The 16817-nt window shown below is 38.9% G+C and overlaps 1 protein-coding gene across 2 annotated transcripts; it reads left to right on the top strand.

The window, feature by feature from the left end:
- NUP43 (nucleoporin 43) lies at positions 836-15167 on the top strand. Of its 2 annotated transcripts, XM_005684903.3 has the most exons (10): positions 836-944; positions 1425-1621; positions 1744-1830; positions 2138-2260; positions 3069-3146; positions 4130-4310; positions 6119-6254; positions 7231-7382; positions 9227-9349; positions 12391-15167. In XM_005684903.3, the coding sequence occupies exons 2-10, from the start codon at positions 1433-1435 to the stop codon at positions 12618-12620; spliced, it is 1299 nt and encodes a 432-aa protein (XP_005684960.1). In that variant the 5' UTR covers positions 836-944; positions 1425-1432; the 3' UTR covers positions 12621-15167. The 2 variants fall into 2 exon arrangements, with proteins under 2 accessions (XP_005684960.1, XP_005684961.1); XM_005684904.3 differs by lacking the exons at positions 836-944; positions 1425-1621 and having other exon boundaries at positions 1635-1830.

Below are 16817 nucleotides of genomic sequence, written 5' to 3'. Positions count from 1 at the left end.
GGCGAGGGGCCGCTGCGGCTGCCCGAGACTGGCGGCTTGGCCTCGCTGAGTCAGCGCCACCGCCGCCACTGCGTGGCCTTTCTGAGACTTCGGGCTGCGCAGCGCCTCCTTGCTTGGGTTTGCCCTGCGGTCAGGCGGGGTGGGCCCCAGGGCGGTCGGCCGCGTGCCTCGCTGCGGCTCTGGTCACCGAGAGCGGTGACAGGATGGCAGGGCGGGTCTGGTTCCGAGGCTGCCGGTGGCTCTGCAGTCGTCGCTGGGTCAGCTGTTGCGAGTGGCGGGTCTGCTCCTATAGCTGTCCAGATTGTTAAACGGTGGGCTTCCTCCGTCCTGCCTTCACCCAACCCAATGAATGACTAACATATTTAGGTCGGTTAGAGTCAGAGCTCCCTATGGTGAACACCGAGTATCTTAAACGGAGGGCAAACGTCCTCTCTAACCCGAGTACTCCAGGCTCTAGCTAACAAGTACATTTAGTGGCTGGTTAGCAGAGACTTTGGGACCCTGATTTGTTCTCAGCTGTAAAGCACAAATTCAGAGAGTGGAAGACAGACACGGGTTGGAGGGTGGAGCACCGAGAATGCTTTGCTCCTTAGGAAAATGCACTTGCTTAAAAACACTACAGTAGCCTGTGGCGACTGTTTTTCTCCTAACACAAGTGTGCGTTTTTAGCTATTTAAGCCTCACAAATTCCACCATTAGACTGGACCCCGGCTTTGCTGCTATCAGCTATGCAAGACACCGAGTGAGAAACTGACAAGGAACATTGCCAGTAGAATCCAACTTGCTGACTCCTAATCAGAACGGAGACTGGAAGGATCCAGTCATTTAGTCCCAATAAACTTTTAAGGAAGGAAACAAAGCTATGTAAAGACATTGATGCTACTGCGTCAGCAACAATGCTCAAATTTTAGTCCTAACCTGACCTTGGCAAATGTGGTGTCTATGTAAGTATGTGTATATATATATGTATATGTATATGTATATATATATATTTCCAATCCGAAATATACTTATATATTAACTATTTCGTGGGATTCTGCGATAATAACCGAAGCAGCATTCTTTACTTCAATATTGGGAATAAATTAGCCAGTTTGGGACTCAAAATTGGAACCGGGGGTCTTCAGAATTACAACTCCAGTTTCTGACCGTGTGTGTTATCATTGAAGAAAAGTACTTGCTTGGGGGGACAGGGAGGGAGAAGTTTTTAATAATACATTGGTACGTTAATGGACGTACTTCCACGAGAATTTAAGGATTTTTAATCTTTTCTATGCGCGGTGAAATGCAAGCCTGCTTAGGTGTGGCTACTAGCTCGTTTCTCTTGCATTGCTTTTATTTTGTTTTTGCTCTTAAATTTGTCTTTACATTGCAAATTCTTTTGCGCCAATGTATTGTCTCGGTGTTCCTATACGATTTTGCAGATTAGAAGATGGTCCTACAGCACAAGGACGGGCATGCTCTTGCCCTGGTGCACAAGGACGGGCATGCTGTTGCACTGGTTCAGAGCCACCTTAGTGAGGAAGGCCGTCGCATCTTCTTCGCGTTTGCGGCAGGGTTGTTCGTTCCTGCACTGCGGACGGAGGAGAATTGGCTCTCTGCAGCCACCGTCCCTCATAAGGTCCGGTCCAATCAGGGCTCAGCGAGAAGGGGCGGGACTGAGTGGCGCGCGCTGTACTTCGTGCTGTGCCTACCTGGGTTCCTCTCAGCATGGAGGAAATTTATGCTAAGTTTGTGTCACAGAAAATCAGCAAGACTCGTTGGCGACCATTACCTCCAGGGAGCCTGCAGACAGCGGAGACTTTTGCCACGGGCTCTTGGGACAATGAGGTACCCCTGCGCCCGACCGGGCGTCCCTGCTATCTCCTTCCTTCCAGGAACCGCGCCCCCGGCAGCCAGCGCGCGAACTCCTGTTTCGTAGCTCCTCGAGCGGTTGTCTGTCTCCCGAATGCACGTCTCACGCTCGGTCGCCTTATATCTGAGAGGCATCAGTGGCCTCGTTTCTTGTGTTTTTAATGATTTTTATGCCGTTTTCCCTGGATACTTTTAAAGCAGGGTTGATTGAAGGCAGTGCACATTTCAATTTCGAGGAGTTTGATGTATATTTCATCTCAAAATGAAATTTTCTGCTTTTCAGGAAAATTATGTTTCACTGTGGTCTATTGGAGATTTTGGAAACTTGGATTCTGATGGAGGATTTGAAGGAGACCATCAATTATTGTGCAGTATCAAACATCATGGTGATGTAATGGATTTACAAGTACGTCTGTTGTAATATCCAAGAGCTAACTTTTAAAAAATTGCGAGTAATACATTGAGAGATCTAAAGGACCGTAAAGTTTGTCTAGTCTTACCCTGGGTTTACAAGAACTTGAGTTCTCTGTAGGTTATGATTTGTCATGTCATATAGCTGGTTATGGCAGAATCAGCACTGGGGAAGGGGATTGTGAAGTTAATCATAGCTTGTTTGTTTAATTGACCATCTACTATGTGCCAAGCTGTGTTTACATAAGTTAATTTCATTCTCATGGAATGCTGGTGAATCAACTATAGTTATCTCTCTTATGAGAAAACTAAGATCTTTTGAGCATGGATTATATGACAAATACTGTGCAAGACACTTTACATGTTTTTGCTTTTTGAATTCTCGTTTTATAAGTTTACCAAGGCTTGGAGAACTTAACTTGGCCCAGGTTTCAAATCGGGTAATAAGTGGTGGGAATGGAATTAAGTTTTCAAATTCTGATCTGTAAGACTTCAGAGTCCCTGCATTTTCTTCTGTGGAAAGCTGCCTGACCCTGGGAATTATACTCTCCTAAACCTTTATGGTAGTTGTACAAAATTAAATCAATTGTAGATGAACAGGTTTGAGGGGGGAAATTATTGTTGTTTATTCTTCATGAAAATACTTTTATTTGTATAGCAGTTTTGACTTTGGCATTTTATTTGCTTAGCATTTGTAGGTTCTTTGCATTTTAAAATTGTTACACTGCTAATTGAGTTAGATAAATGGGCTTCTTCCCTGCTGATATTTATGAATTTATAACATGCAGGAATTTTCTGTTTAGTTTTTGGACCAGGAAAGAATTGTAGCTGCTTCATCGACAGGATGTGTGACAATTTTCCTCCACCATCCAAATAACCAGGTAAAGAATTTTTGTTTGAAAACTCAGTTTGCATTTTAATTATTTTTAGGAAGGCTTAAAGAAGGCTGTACTTAATAATGACAAATAATAAAGTTTTATTGTCTCAAAAACTATAAAAAGGAGGGGGAAATGTCATTGCATTACCCATCTTTTAGTTGACTAATTCTAGAACCATTTCTGTGTGAACTTTCATTGAAATTGGGTAACTCTTCAATTTTCTTAGGTTCCATGTAATAATATGGTATTCTGGCAAGTAATTTTCTTATAACTTTCTGTTAAGATCCTCCTCTGGTTTTCTGAAGAGAGAAAGAGCACTTTCTAGCTCAGACATCATGAGAGGGAGCAGGAACAGCTACTCTGCTTCTGTGAACAGAACCGAGGTTTTAATTAGAAGGAAAGACACACTATATGAAGGCTTGATACTTTTTCTATGCTTTTCTTGTATGTCGAAGGCTAAGAGTGCTGACCTTCAGAGCATAGTTTAAGGGCAGTCCTTTAAAATAGGCCCAGTTGAAGTTAACAGTTTTAAGTTGCTGGAAGAGAATGCTTATTTAGATTTGGATATTGATAAAGGTCATCTTACTAATAGACATGCCTAGTAAGTATAGGACCTTATAGGTCGTATAGGACAGAATCATCTGGAAAGCCCTGCAGAGATTTATCTCTTCAATGTAGATCAGTTCCCTTAAGAGTTTAGAGTTGTCTTTGAACACATAATTACCTGATGCTTAAAAACTGTTTCTTTAGTTTGAGATAAGTTTGGAATATTATTAAACAGGGTTTCTTTGGAATCTAATCTGGTGAATACAGAGCTTTAATGGAAGTATTTCCTAGACCTTAATACTTTGAAATACAAAGCGAAAAGAGTACTATTTTTCTAGAAAGGTATGAAACACAGTTTTAAAATAATAGTGTAGTTGGGGAAAGTGCTAATTATTTGGAGCTTTGCTTTAATTAATCATAGCCTCATTTCTGACACCTAGACTCTGTCAGTCAGCCAGCAGTGGACAGCAGCTCACTACCACACGGGTCCAGGCAGTCCTTCCTGTAGCAATGCACCATGCACAGGTGTTGTGTGCAACAACCCAGAAATTGTCACAGTTGGAGAAGATGGTCGGATAAATCTCTTCAGAGCTGATCACAAGGAAGCTGTAAGAACTATAGGTAAGAAAAATCATCTTTCTTTGGTCTATCTTATAGTAATTCAGCACCTCCTATGTGCAGTGCCAGGGGTTAAATGTTTGAGGGATTTAGAAATATACAAAGGAGGATCCCTTTATCAAGATAGTATGTTGATAAGGCCTGTATGAAGGACTGACTAGAAGAAAGAGAAATTTGTGGGGAGGATGGTTGGAAGGAATTATCGGATAAAGAATTGAGGGGCAGGGCAATTCATTTAATCTAGATTCTAGACCATAAATAATACTGAGAAGTGGCACGCCAGATAAAGGGAATAGCATAGAGGTGGGGTAAGGCCAGTCAGAGAATGACAGAAAGTGTAGTTTGACCTGACTTTAGATATTTGTATAGGAGAATTGAGAGATGAAACAAGATAGGTAGATTGCAGTCAGGTTGTGAAAGATTATACCTTTTTTTAGGTAGACAGCTAAGGAGCCATTGAAAGTTTTTGAGCAAAGGGGTAATGTACCCACATCGTGTTTTAGAAGGATTATTTAGTGCAGTGGTAGTGGTTTAGTTGCTAAATCATGTCTGACTAGTGTAGTAGTTCTCAACCATATTTTGCACAGACTTGCCCAAGGAGATTTTTAACAGCCCATCACCCTAGACCTCTTGAATTAGAACTTCTATGGATTGAGCCCATGAATCAGTTTTTTGTATTATTATTATTATTTTTAGTTCTGAGAAATACCATTTGTTTAGCTTTGAAAGACTGCTGGCCTGGTGACAGTTTGGAGAAGGGTCACAAAACAAAAGTCTTTAAGTATATACTAAATAAAGATGTATAAGCTTAGACACACTAGAAAAAGCAGAAGGACCATTAAGGCAAACAGGAAGAACTTCATGGCAGAAAAGAGAGCTGATAAGGATAAAGATGAATCAATTTGAGATGAGTCAGCAGAATAATACAGGGTCAGAATGAGCTCTGTAGGAAGCTGTGGTGTTTGGCCCAACAGAATGGGGGTTCTGGATGAAGCACTTGAGTTCAGTTGCTCTTTGCGACCCCATGGACTGCAGCCCTGTCCATCACCAACTCCTGGAGCTTGCTCAAGCTCATATCCATTGAGTCAGGGATGCCATCCAACCATCTCATCCTCTGTCGTCCCCTTCTCCTGCCTTCAATCTTTGCCAACATCTGAGTCTTTTCCAGTGAGTCAGTTCTTCACATCAGGTGGCCAAAGGATTGGAGTTTCAGCTTGAGCATCAGTCCTTCTAAAGAATATTCAGGACTGATCTGCTTTAGGATGGACTGGTTTGATCTCCTTGCAGTCCAAGGGACTCTCAAGAGTATTCTCCAACACCACAATTCAAAAGCATCAATTCTTCAGCACTAAGCTTTCTTTAAAGTCCAACTTTGACATCCATACATGACTAGTGGAAAAACCGTATCTTTGACTGGATGGACCTTTGCTGGCAAATAATGTCTCTGCTTTTTAACATGATGTCTAGGTTGTCTAGGGTGAAGCAGTGGTGGGAGATAAAATTGGATTATAAAGAAACTTGAACAGCTGTCTCAGAAATGGAGGGTAGTACTCTTAAGTGGAAATAGAGAAATATATGAAAACTTAGTCCTCTAGTTGGAAAACAGTTCAGATGTCCTGTGAGTAATATAATTTTTCTATCAAAGGAGAATCCATTTTAACATATGTTCCTATATTTTTCCATAGAAATAAAATTGTGACTTATTTAAAATTTCACTTGTAATTTTTCAGTCAACAGAGGGAACACTGTTTAAGGTATTCATGGAAAAGTGGTGCCCTGTTAACGTACACTGCAGTTTTCTTAATTTACAGACAACGCAGATAGCAGTACACTCCATGCTGTAACCTTCCTTCGAACTCCTGAGATTCTTACAGTAAATTCAATTGGCCAGTTAAAAATATGGGATTTTAGACAACAAGGAAATGAGCCCACGCAGATATTATCACTGTAAGTTTTGATCTGTAATTTCAGTAGTATAAAGCAAATTTGTTTATTTGTAGCAACTAACTTTATAAGCCATATTGTATTTCAATTGCATGTTAAGAGTAATTTCTGATTAACTTTGATAAAGCAAATACAGTTGACCCTTGAACAATATAAGCATTAGAGTCACTGACCCTCTATACACTCGAAAATCCATGTATACTTTATAGTTGGCACTCTACCAGGAATCCTTGGTACCAAAGGTTCCACCTTCCCAGATTCAACCAACCTTGGATCATGTAGCAATGTATATTTACTATTGAAAAATACTCATATATAAGTGGACCTATGTTGTTCAAGAGCAATTGTATAATTTGATGGACTTGATAATACCTTGCTGCATTTAATAAATATTTGTAGTATTGATTCAGAAGTTTATATTTTCTTTTTGAAATGTATATTATTTAATGGGGAACTTATTTTTGCTCATCAGGTGATCCAATTAATAGTGAAATAATACGCTCTAGATGTGATTGGGAGAAAAATACGGTACAAGATACTTTTTCTAAGCAGAAGTCCCCTTTCTATATGTGCAGCCTTCTCTAGATAATAGTATGTGTCAAACTGAAAAATATATATGTAAACTAAGCATTAAATAAGACAGAGTAGAAGTAAGGAGTATGCTGTTTATGTTGATATATAATGTTTTTTAAAAGCTAAGAAATGGAAATGTTTTGCATATCTTACCGTCAAATTTTCTTGTTCCATATATGTCCAAATTGAAGAGAGAATGAATAACTCCAGCCTTTAATTCCTCCTCAGAATTCTAGTATTTAGAGGTATATTTAATGTAATCAGGTTTTTGACATGATTTAAGTTTAGCCGGTAGCCCTAGCCACAAAATTATCATTTAGTTACTGGGATGAAACTTGTTTCATGGGTTATTCAATGATAAATTATACTTTACCACTGTTTGAAGTCACTGTATTTCCCGTTAAAGGACTGGTGACCGAGTGCCACTCCACTGTGTGGATCGACATCCCAACCAGCAGCACGTTGTAGCTACTGGCGGCCAGGATGGAATGTTGAGTATTTGGGATGTTAGACAAGGTACAATGCCTGTGTCTCTACTAAAGGCTCATGAAGCTGAAAGTAAGTGTTGTGAAGATACGTTAAGTTTTTGGTGGCTGAGCTATACAACATAGTGTTAGCAGATTTCCATAAATGATACATCATTCTACAGCAGAACTTTTGACTGAATTGTATAAATTTGTAATAATTAACTCCTTTCTTATTTGACATTTACGTTAACATGTTTATTATACATAAAACTGTAGTGATTATCCATATATGTTTATCTTTATGTGCTTATTTTTTAGGATAATTTTTAGAAATAGAATTGATGAGTCAAAAAGTTGGCATAATTTTAAAGCTGTGATTCATGTTGACAAATTGTTCTACATAAAAATAACAACCAGTTTATATTGTCATACCCAGTATGTCAGAATGCACTTTTCCCATCCAAAATGCAGGTTGTTATTCTTAATATTTGCCAGTCTGTGTGTTCTTCAATTTATTATTATACCTTTTTTTTTTCTTTTAGCAAGAACAAGAGATATAGGCTCTTCCTTTTTTTTGTTTGTCGTTTGATTTTAGTGGAGATGTTTTGGCTGAATAGAAGTGTTTCATTTTATCACCACAGGTCAGGGTGGGTTATAGTTTTAAATTCTGTCTTAGGAAAAGTTGGTATTAATTCTTGAATAAAAGTGTAGAACCTAGTGGTAGTTAGGATTATAAACTTTCAAAGCTCTTCTCACCAGCCTATTTTTAAATGCCAGCCTTTATTGTTAAGCAGAACACACTAGTGGCTTGTAGTGTATTTCGATTCATCTTGACTCTTGGCTAGAGGTTTGTTTTCTAACTGGAAAGTATATAAATACATAAGTATCTCGATTTGGGCAGTCTGCAATGGCTCTGTTAGGCTCTTCTGTTTTACTTTGTTTTAGTGAAACAGCATGAATGTACTTTACACAGGGACTCACCCAGAACACATTCTTTTCCGGAGGAAGGTCACCTTTTTGTTCTACAGCATGTTTAATTGTGGTAACTGTCAGAATGAAAATGCCAGCTTGCAAACATGTGCCTTGCACTTTTTATACTACACTCTGGGTGCTTTCTGTGCTGCCTTTCTGAGCCTACCTAACCCAGAATCATAGAACCCTTTGTTACAGACTACTTTTTTTACCTTCATGCTGCAGATACCTTCCTGAGGAGTCCTGGCCAGTCCTTGGTTCCCAGGTGTCTGTTGGCACACGAAGTTCCCCTTAATGTTTAGAGCTTGAGGAGCCCCCAGTCCCAAGTTGGCTTCTTAAAAGTCCTTCATCTGAAACTGGATCCAGATTCTTGAAGCCTTTCCAGGTTTTGGCTTGCTGAGAGCTAGTTGCTATTTCTGTGATACAGAGCAGAGTCTTGGCATGAGCCAAAATTGGACTCTGCCTCTTAGAACTTCATTTGTATACTGCTTTTATGGTCTTCCCTCTCTCCCGTTCCAATAATAAAACCTTCAAATATTAATGACATAGGAATTGAAAATAAAAGAACTTAATAAGTTTCAAAAATCTTTCAGAATTATCCCATTGTCATATTGGGTTAGCAAAAACTTTGTTCGAGTTTTGGCATAAATTGGTATGGAAAAACCTGAACACACTTTTTGGCCAACCCAGTACTTTTCCATATAAAAAAGCAGTAGGTCAGATGACTAGCATTTATGTTCATTCATTTGCTGGCCCGATACACGAGTAGATTTACTTGACTTCTTTATCCTATCTACGTTTCAGCCATTTGGAGCATTATATTATGCCTTCTCTTTGACACTGAAGCCTTTGATTTTTATCACAGGCTTGGAGTTTGAAGGTGTGTGACGGAGGTTAATGGACGATATGCCTAGAGGTAGCGTTTTGATGTTGGTTTAACTAACCTTGGTTCTTATCTCATAGTGTGGGAAGTTCACTTTCACCCATCCAACCCAGATCATCTGTTCACTTGTTCTGAAGATGGATCTCTCTGGCACTGGGATGCCTCCACAGACGGACCTGAGAAGTCGTCGCTCTTTCACCAAGGTAAAATGTTTTAATGAAGATTCTTGTGGGCAGCTTGAGATTATATTTTGGTATGCCAAATGAGAAATACTCATATTTTTAACATTAAGGAGTGATAGAAGGTTTCCATTCTCTGGCCTCAGGGTAGATTTTAGTATCACAGGGCATGAAATCTATCAGCTACTGACCACTATACTGCTGACGACTAGAAATGCTATTAGCTGGCTAACTTTGTAAGTACATTGCTGTGGGCCCTCATGCCACAGAATAGGCACTGATCACTCTCCTATATTACACTGTCAAAGGTGTATGACTCTTTTTATGTATTAAGGTACTGGTTTATCAGAATAAAAGGCTCTGTCTCCTGATTAAAGACAGAGGTAAGTAAAGGTTGGACTTCCCAGGTGGCGCTGGTTGTAAAGAACCTGCCTGTCAATGCAGGAGACCTAAGAGGTGCGGGTTCAGTCCCTGGGTTGGGAAGATCCCCGGAGGAGGGCATGGCGACCCACTCCAGTATTCTTGCCTGGAGAATCCCATGGACAGAGGGGCCTGGTGGGCTACTGTCCAGAGGGTTGCAAAGAGCTGGACACGACTGAAGCGACATAACACAAGTAAAGGTCATCCAGAAACTATATACTTAAAATCAAAACGAATTTTTATTTTCATTTTTGGTATTTTCTAAGCTTTCTGGTTTTGAGCTTGTCTGTGACTGCAAACTTTGTTCATTCACTCAGCAAATGTTTATGAAGTGCCATGTGCTAGGTACCCTTCTAGGTGTTAGAGCCCATGACAGCGAGCAGAAGAGCCTCGAGGCACGTAGAGCAAATATTCCAGTAGACAGTAAGTCAGTAGATGATATTTCAGTAAAAGTCCAAACAGAAAAGCAGAAACTACTCTGGGTTTAGAAGGAATTGTTTTCATGTGTGTTGGGCTAGAAGAATAAAAGGGAATGGGAGGGATGCTAGAAGAGCAAATGGCAAAAAGGAGGAATGCCCAGAAATGAACAGTTGTTACTAACCTCCACTGTCCTGTTAGAAGTGCTGTCAGAGTTGGTTCTGGATCAGCAGAAAAGGTGCCACCTCAGCTGGGGCTGGAATCACTGTGGTGTTGTCAGAAACCTGGAGCTTTTTCCCATTCCCACCTTACTCCCCACAGCTTCTCTGCCTTCGTCACCCACAATAGTTATCTCCCGTGCTCAGGGTTCACCTGGAAGGCAGATAGCAAGGGAGCCTGGGAAAAGGAATTCATTCCGACAGTACATAGTGGAGCATAGCAAAGGAGACAGAGCAAAATGGAAAAGAACTGGGTCAAATACCCTGATGACCATGCAGAAGAGTGAAGACAGTAGGATGATAAAAAAAAATTAATTGGGGAGGGGCCGCTTGGCAGAGGAGAGAAGATCTCAGCAGAGACCTGAAGAGATGAAACTACTAGTCACAGGCAGGCATTCCAGTAGAGGAAACACCAAATTCCAAAGGCCTGAGACTGCAAACAGAAAAGAGCCAGTGTGGCTGCAGTTCAGCAGGCAGGAGGGGGAGTAGATGGTGAGAAGGAGCTGAGGAGCAGGACTCTGCAGACTGGGAGCAGCTGAGATTTCGTTCTGACGTCACCAAATGCCACTGGAGAATTTTGAGCAGGGAAGTGGGGTGATCTGTCTTATATGTTTCCAAACAATCGCTTTGGCAACTATGGGGAGAGGGTTGGAAAAGTGGAAGCAGGAGGACCAGGAGACAGACTTTCCACAGTGGTTCTAATGTTCAATTTCACAGTATTCAAGAGTAATACTGGAGCAGTAAAAGGTAAATAGAAACTAAGAAGGAAAAGTCCAAAACTTCTCCAGAAAAATGCTGGAAAAGTATGGAATGTGCAGAGTATGGAGTATGCCTGTGCTAATAACTTCATGTATGGAGAAACTAATAGTTCTATTAGTTTCTAATAAATACCCAAGAGTAGCTAAGCACTTGGTTTTTTATTTCTTCTTCTAGCCCCACTATCTTGCATTTGAGATTTTATAGTTTGAAGAATGCTGGTTAGATTGGAAATAGTCATTAACTGTATCCTGTGTCTGGTATTGCAAAGAACAGTATTAGACACTGTGAAGAAGTAAATCTATACAACCTGCTCTTAAGGATTACTTAATTTAGTTTTAATTTAGGAGAAGGAGCCAAAGAAAGTTAAATCATGATATAAGAAATGTTGCAAATAGTAAATTATTAGGGGTGCATACAAGTGCTGCAGGTTCCAGGAAGGAAAAGAGAAGCATGAACTAGAGTCATCTTGACAGACTTCTCAGAAAAGGAAGTTGAGCTGGGCTTTCAAAATCAGCAAGATTTAAACCCACTAGTTTTTAAACTTCAAGGTATGAGAGACTTTGCCTTGTATTCCCAGCACTTAGCACAGAGCCTGGCATATAGTAGGTGTCAGCCATTTATTGAGAGTAAACGAAATCTGTCTTTATTTGATCTGGCAAAAAGTAGAAAATTTCAAATGAAGGCTAAAACTGAAATAATTAATTCTATGTTAAATGCAGAGCACTGTCAGAGATAAAAGTTTATAATTTGGTAGTGTTCTAAAATTCTACTTTTAAGAACATTTACCTAAAATAAACACAAGAATAAAAAGAGATCTACAGCAAGTTGATTATATTTTTAGAAATATATATTTTTAGAAATATGTCCAGAAATTTTCTCATGATCACTTCATTTTTTGATTATCTAACCGTTGAGGTTTCTACATATTATCTACATCTATTCTACTTGTCCTCTAGCCATTTTGCTACATTTCTGAGACTTTCCATTAAAGTATAAATAGGAAGACAAGGTCAAAATTAATCTTGGGCTTTGCTGAAGAGTTCAAGTTTGAAAGCCATGTTATCCCATGAAAATTTGAGTGTTTAATATCACTGACTTAGAAGCTTTTGGTCAAAAACGGTGATGTGTTATAATGGAATCATCAGCCTGTTATTCTTGAGAGTTAAAACAAGTTTATATCATTACATTTTTTAGATATTAGAATTTCAGAGATTTACTAGTATAAAATTCCCATTTTCTTTTTTTTCCCAGGAGGAAGAAATAGTACTTTTTTGTCTCATACCATTAGTAACCAAGCTAATGTTCACCAATCTCTTATAAGCTCCTGGCTCAGCACTGATCCTGCCAAAGATCGTATTGAAATCACAAGCTTGCTTCCTAATAGGACTTTGTCTGTGAACAGTCTGGATGTTTTAGGTCCTTGTCTTGTTTGTGGAACGGATGCAGAAGCAATTTATGTTACTAGACAGCTTTTTTCATGAAGATACTAAAAGATTTCAGGTAAAACATACAGTTAAAACCTTTCAAATGCCAGTTTCTTTGCAAATTTTTGTTATTGGAAAATGTGAAATTTGCAAGGGGAACAGCCATAAACTATTGTTAATGTTGATGCCCAGTTTGTTAGTTGAATATTGCTCTAACAGTTGCTGGAGTCTGATTGATGACCCATGGCAAAAGAATTGAAATATGTGGCGGAACATCAGAGGGATCCCTGTTCTGATGAATGCACTGCCTTCAGCACCATTCTAGATAGCTCATGGAACCAACTCTCCATTTTTGATGTTGTAGGGCTTGATAATATCAAACCACCAACAGGTTCCTTTCCTTTTCAGGAGTATGTGGGATATGGTATGTCCCTCCCTGGTGACATTTTTCAATACTAGTATTTATTCTCTTTACTGCAAGTATTTCTTCAGTCCTTCAACATTTTATTTCCTTAATAATTTCAGTAAACTTTGTTCAGTAAGAATTGAGTAGAGCAAAAATGACAGTTTTTGGTAGTGTTGAATTTTTTTTTAAGGTGAAAATGTTTTGATGGGTTCCTTTATTAGAATGGGTTTGAACAGAACTCTGTCACCTCCTTAGACCCAGCTTTGTTTCTCTTGAAAAAAGACAAAATACATTTTTCGTAAGGATTTTTGCTTTTATTTAGTTTTTTACGCCATAATTGAAAATTGCTGAATTGGACATTGTGCATTAAAATAGGATTTGACATTGGTAAGTGAGGCAGCTTCCAAACTAAAATTTGAGAGGTAACATGTATGAGACTAGTATGATGATGTGATAGGAGTAAAGAGTTTTGCCACCCTTATCTTTAATGTTAATGATGACCTAACACACAGTATTTTGAGACAGTTTTATGATACTGTCTTTCCAAAGTTTTTTAAGAGTAAATGCATCATTGAATTGTAAAGACCTTAATGAACGATCACTCCTGTTACACAGGAAGTTTCTGTTTATTTACTTTACAATTCCAACAACAGATAACTATGAATTTTTGTGTTTCTGGCCCAATAAATATTTTCCATTTTTTTATGTTGAATTCTCAGGATTTGGGGGTTTGGAGTTTGTTTTGTTTACATTTTAAAATAGAATATATATATGCATTTGTTGTTCTGTATATATATATATTTGGCTCAAAAAATAATTGACTAAAGATATTTAGTAACTCTGAATTCCAAAGACTCAAAGAAGGAAAAAAATGTTGCTGATAGGAATTTTTAACCAGTTTCTAGTTTTATTGCTGGGGCTAATTTTTAAAACTTTGTTATTACAAAAGCCATTCATTACAGAAAAAGCAGTCAAAAGAAAAAGTGCCAATAATCTCAAACAGACATAGTTCTTTTCATACCACTTTGTATCCATTAAATAATTTTTCATAAAAAATGAAATACACATATTTCTGAATGCACATTCTCTCACAGTAAATACATGGATTCAGTAATAAAAATATACCTAAGAATTATCCTTTTGACTTTATATTTCCCTTTATATGAATACCTTGTTGCAGCCTAAGCTCCACTGTCCCTCCCTTCACTTAGTAGAGGCATCCTCCCATTCCACTCGGCAGGTCAGCATCCTTGCTTTGAATGGGCTCAGAGTTGATCCTCATTCCTGGGAGACCCTGGAATGTCCCAAGTGGCACATTTTCCATGTACAGTGAATGGCAAATGCTTTGTGCCTCTGCTTTAATCATATTGCCTGCTGCTGAAAAGCTGAAGTTTTCATGACTGCTGTTAGCACCCTTCTCAATTTCCAGCAGTAATGTAAATAATTTCTCTTGATTGTTGTAGTAAATAATCGGTAGAGGGAGGGAACCAGACATTTAGGCTTAGCATACTAGCTTGGACTGGAAACAAATTTGAAATTTGAAGCTTTGATTTGATTTAAGGGTATTTGTAACCATAAGTAAAAGAAAGAACATTTGAATAGTGTTACATTTTCTATCAGTTGATGAGTTCTGCCAGATGTAATAAGAAACATAAGCTTTATGTAGTATAAATAAAACTCTAATTTATGGGGTCGCAAAGAGTCGGACACGACTGAGCAATTGAACTGAACTGAACTGAATTTATGAATTTGTTCATTCTCACTGCTTTCATTCATGAAAACTATCAAATAGTTTCTTTTGAGGGCTCTAGGATCTCCAAGGTGAATGATATCTTTGAGGGCATATCCAACCTAAATTTAATCATCACATCCACAGATTCCCAACAAAAAATTTTCATCCAGCCTCTACTTGAAAATACACGATGATAAAGTCTCCCGTTTCCCAGTGTAGCCTCCTCGTTTGGACAGCTGTAAGTGATATAGCATATGGCAAGATTTTAATGTGTGAGTGGGGTCCTAAACAATCCTGTAAAAAAGGTAGAATCATTGTGGATTAATGAAATGATCGTGTGAACCTACTATAGGTTCACTATGAGATAAAACCAACCACCAGTCGTTTTATGGAATTTCCATTGTGTTGGTGTGCTATACTGTTAAGTTTCCACTAAATAAATGAATTTTCACATACTGAACTGAAATTTGCTTCCATTTGTCTTCTTTACTCGGGAGCCACAGAAAGCAAATTTAATTTCTTTCATCATATATTTAGATACTCAAAACTACGTATTGTAGCTGCTTTGGGGCAAACTTTTAAATCAGTGGTTTCTTGTGGGCAGGGTTCCCTGTCCCACCTTTTTTGCCCTTTTTGGCTAAATCCGGCTTACCTTTCTGAACTCCTTTTAGGTGTCATTTTCTCAAGAAACCCTTCGCTGGCCTCTTAACAATCTGGACTAAATTGTACTCTGCATCAAAAGCCCATTGTGCAGAGCTTGTACTGTGCTTACTGCCATCTGCTGAGCAGCCTGTCTCCCTCTACTGGACCATAAGCCCAAGAACAGGGCCCATCTTTGAGTTGTTTAACACAATATCCGATAATAGTAAGCCCTGAATCAGCCTGAACTAAATTAAATTCACAATTATGTTTTCCCATTTGCCAAAGACCACCATTAAAAGTGTGACTTCCCAAATGAATACTTCCCCAGTGTTCTCTGCCTTGCTAAGAGTATGACAAATCTATCTTGGTTCTGGATACAGTATTCCTTTGTAGTGGCTGTCTCAGCCTTTTCTAACTATTTTGATACTTGTTCGATTAGACTGCTAATTTAACTTACACCTTTAATTTTTCACACCTGATACTCCCTAAACCATACTTCCCTATCTAAAGTTAACACCAATGGTTTTGATTCTTGCAATAGGTACAACCTTCCTGGTTAAGACAAATGTTATTTCACTTAGGAAAGAGCTAATGATCACCTTTCAGTCCTTTCTGCAGAAGCTGATCATTTTAGAATTGCCCAGCATGCTTGCTGCACCTTCATCCCCTTGCGTTAAATGGACTATAATGCTTAGGCACACTCCTAGAGTCTTCCCGAGTATCAGTGACACATGAGTCATTACTATTCGGCTACAGTTGTTGAAATATTTGTAAACCAGCCTGATTTTTTACATTCAGCCCCATTCATTTATCTTGTTTGCAAGGCTACTATGAGAATAGCCATCATCCTATCCAAATTTTGGCATAATTGAAAAATTCCTTGTCCCTTGAGAATAACACTTCTATTTCACGGTACTGTGGAAACATCATCCATTTAATAATCCATTCTAGAATCTTGTCTAAGAAGCACACTAAGCTCACTAGTGTATAAGTTTATATCAAGCCTTCATTTAAGCGTATGATATCAAGATATCTAGCTCAGACTAGTTAGATGATCTGAAGCAGTAGATGTGCTCTTGTTTTACAGAAATGAAATCTGAGTAGAGCCAAATTATGCAACTGTTAAACTGTTTCATTGGTATCATTCTGAACCACAATTAATGTTAAGTGGCAATACAGAATAAAATAACTAACAGACTACACTCAGTGGTAAAGAATCCACCTGCCAATGCAGGAGACACAGGAGATTCAGGTTCGATCCCTGGGTTGGGAAGATCCCCTGGAGGAGGAAATGGCAACTCACTTCAGTATTCTTGTCTGGAAAAATCCCATGGACAGAGGAACCTGGCGGGCTACAGTCCATAGGGTCTAAAAGAGTCAGACAACTGAGTACTGAGCATGCACACGCATACTCGACTGCAGTCATCTTAGCACCAAAACATTTTCAACACTTCACTATATTAGAAGAGAAAGC

The sequence above is a fragment of the Capra hircus genome, chromosome 9 (genome assembly GCF_001704415.2).
Source record: "Capra hircus breed San Clemente chromosome 9, ASM170441v1, whole genome shotgun sequence".
Taxonomy (NCBI): Eukaryota; Metazoa; Chordata; class Mammalia; order Artiodactyla; family Bovidae; genus Capra; species Capra hircus.
This window is presented reverse-complemented; position numbering and strand designations above follow the sequence as displayed.

Bases quoted from the DNA above. Each gene is read 5' to 3' on its own strand.
- NUP43 (XM_005684903.3), top strand. From the start codon at position 1,433: ATGGTCCTACAGCACAAGGACGGGCATGCTCTTGCCCTGGTGCACAAG. The intron at 1,622-1,743 runs GTCCGGTCCAAT...TTTGTGTCACAG, and splicing joins CAGCCACCGTCCCTCATAAG to AAAATCAGCAAGACTCGTTG. The intron at 1,831-2,137 runs GTACCCCTGCGC...TCTGCTTTTCAG, and splicing joins CGGGCTCTTGGGACAATGAG to GAAAATTATGTTTCACTGTG.